General features: G+C 38.8%; 1 protein-coding gene across 1 annotated transcript; it reads left to right on the forward strand.

Moving 5' to 3' along the window:
• The first annotated feature begins 339 nt into the window (after positions 1–339).
• On the forward strand, positions 340–1,272 carry LOC132042412 (uncharacterized). Its single transcript, XM_059432959.1, has 2 exons — positions 340–873; positions 956–1,272. Exons 1-2 carry the CDS (start codon positions 340–342, stop codon positions 1,067–1,069), a joined length of 648 nt encoding a protein of 215 aa, XP_059288942.1. The 3' UTR covers positions 1,070–1,272.
• The last annotated feature ends 613 nt before the right edge of the window (positions 1,273–1,885 follow it).

Below are 1,885 nucleotides of genomic sequence, written 5' to 3' on the forward strand. Positions count from 1 at the left end.
GAATCAACAGATCAGACCTTGGCCGAGTTAAGAAGAAAAAGGAAACATAATGTGGATACCAATCTTGTTGAGTCTTTTAGTATTGCCACATATCCCAATAGACCTTCGATTGTGGAGGTCGTCAAGAGTTTCAAGATTGAAAAGTACGGCGTGATGATGCCGCCGAATGAAAATAAGGATTTGTCCGGTGATTTTGTGGTTAGATCAGCCATGGGCAAGGGCTTTGACACCTTCAGGGGCATTCTCCGGCAGCAGGGGTTGGAGAATTTCTTTAGGGCTAGCTGCTTTGGGCTCTATTTAGATTTGCCTGAAGATACCAATGCCTGATTTCAAATGACAATGGTTTCTGAGCTTTTGAAGCGTAAGATTATTTGTGATAGAAAGGATGAGATTTGGATCAATTACTGCGGCATGCCGGTTTGCTTTGGCATGAAGGAGTTTGTCATAGTTACTAGATTGAGATGTTATCCTTGTGAGCCTCTTCCTACTGTTGTATTGATCAAGCCAGCCCGGACACCCAAGGCAGCCAAGAAAGCAAAGGGTTCCAAAGCTAAGAATGATGTCTCTTTGATAAACTTAGTGGGAAAGAGCTACACTCAAAAGAAATTGTTGCAAGATTTGGACTCCAAAACTTTCTCAAAAAAGCACAAGGAGGCACTGTGCTTAGTTTGGTTTGTGCACAGTGTTCTTTGGGCAAGAGACGTACTCTACAACATACCGCTTGGATTGATTAAACTTGCTGAGGACTATGATGCCTTCAACAACTATGCCTGGGGTTTTCAAAGCTTTAGCTTGACTGTTGAATATTTGATGAAGGATTTGAAGCCAACGGGGAAGACACAAAACCTATATGGCTTCCCTTGGGCTTTCATGGTAAATTTTCTTCAATGTTTTACCTTTTTTTTTTAATTATTTCAATCACTATTTTGATTTTTGATGGCATCTTTTTTTCTAGGCTTGGGCATTTGAAGCCATTCCTCACCTCAGGCATCAAGTCAAGGAATACTCCGAAGAAGTTACCTATCCAAGAATTCTTAGATGGCTCACTGCCAGAACAACACAAAATTGAGTGTTGACCTTTTCAACCCCCCTAAGGAAGCTGTAAGCATTAGAACACAACAGATGACTAGGTGTTGCAACAGCTTTTATAATCTGCTGCAACAACACATGCATCTGTTGCAACAAGTTATGCATCTGTTGGAAAATGTCCAACAGATAATTAACCTGTTGCAACAAGTTACCCAACAGATAAATCTGTTATAACATGCAACTAGTTTTTTACAACAGATGAGTAACCCGCTTTGCAACAAGTTACCCATCTTTGAAAAATGTCCAGCATAATTAACTGTTGCAACAAATTACCCAACGATGAATCTGTTATAACATGAAACTAGTTTTTTACAAAATGAGTAACTGTCGCAACAAGTTACCCATCTGTTGGACAATGTCCAACAGATAATTAACCTGTTGCAACAAGTTACCCAACAGATGAATCTGTTATAACATAAAATTAGTTTTTTGCAACAGATGAGTAACCTGCTGCAACAAGTTACCCATCTGTTGGACAATGTCCAACAGATAATTAACCTGTTGCAACAAGTTACCCAACAGATGAATCTGTTATAACATGCAACTAGTTTTTTACAACAGATGAGTAACCTGCTGCAACAAGTTACCCATCTGTTGGAAAATGTCCAACAGATGATAAACCTGCTGCAACAAGTTGACAATTTCCAACAAGTACCACAACTGTTGCAACATATCACTTTATTTGCTAATTTGATAACTTCGAATCGTATTCTATGTTTTTTACAACAAGTACAATAATCTGTTGCAATAAATTACTAATCTGTTGTACAATATCCAACAGATGATCAACCTGCTG

Source organism: Lycium ferocissimum, unplaced genomic scaffold, assembly GCF_029784015.1.
Source record: "Lycium ferocissimum isolate CSIRO_LF1 unplaced genomic scaffold, AGI_CSIRO_Lferr_CH_V1 ctg15135, whole genome shotgun sequence".
NCBI lineage: Eukaryota > Viridiplantae > Streptophyta > Magnoliopsida > Solanales > Solanaceae > Lycium > Lycium ferocissimum.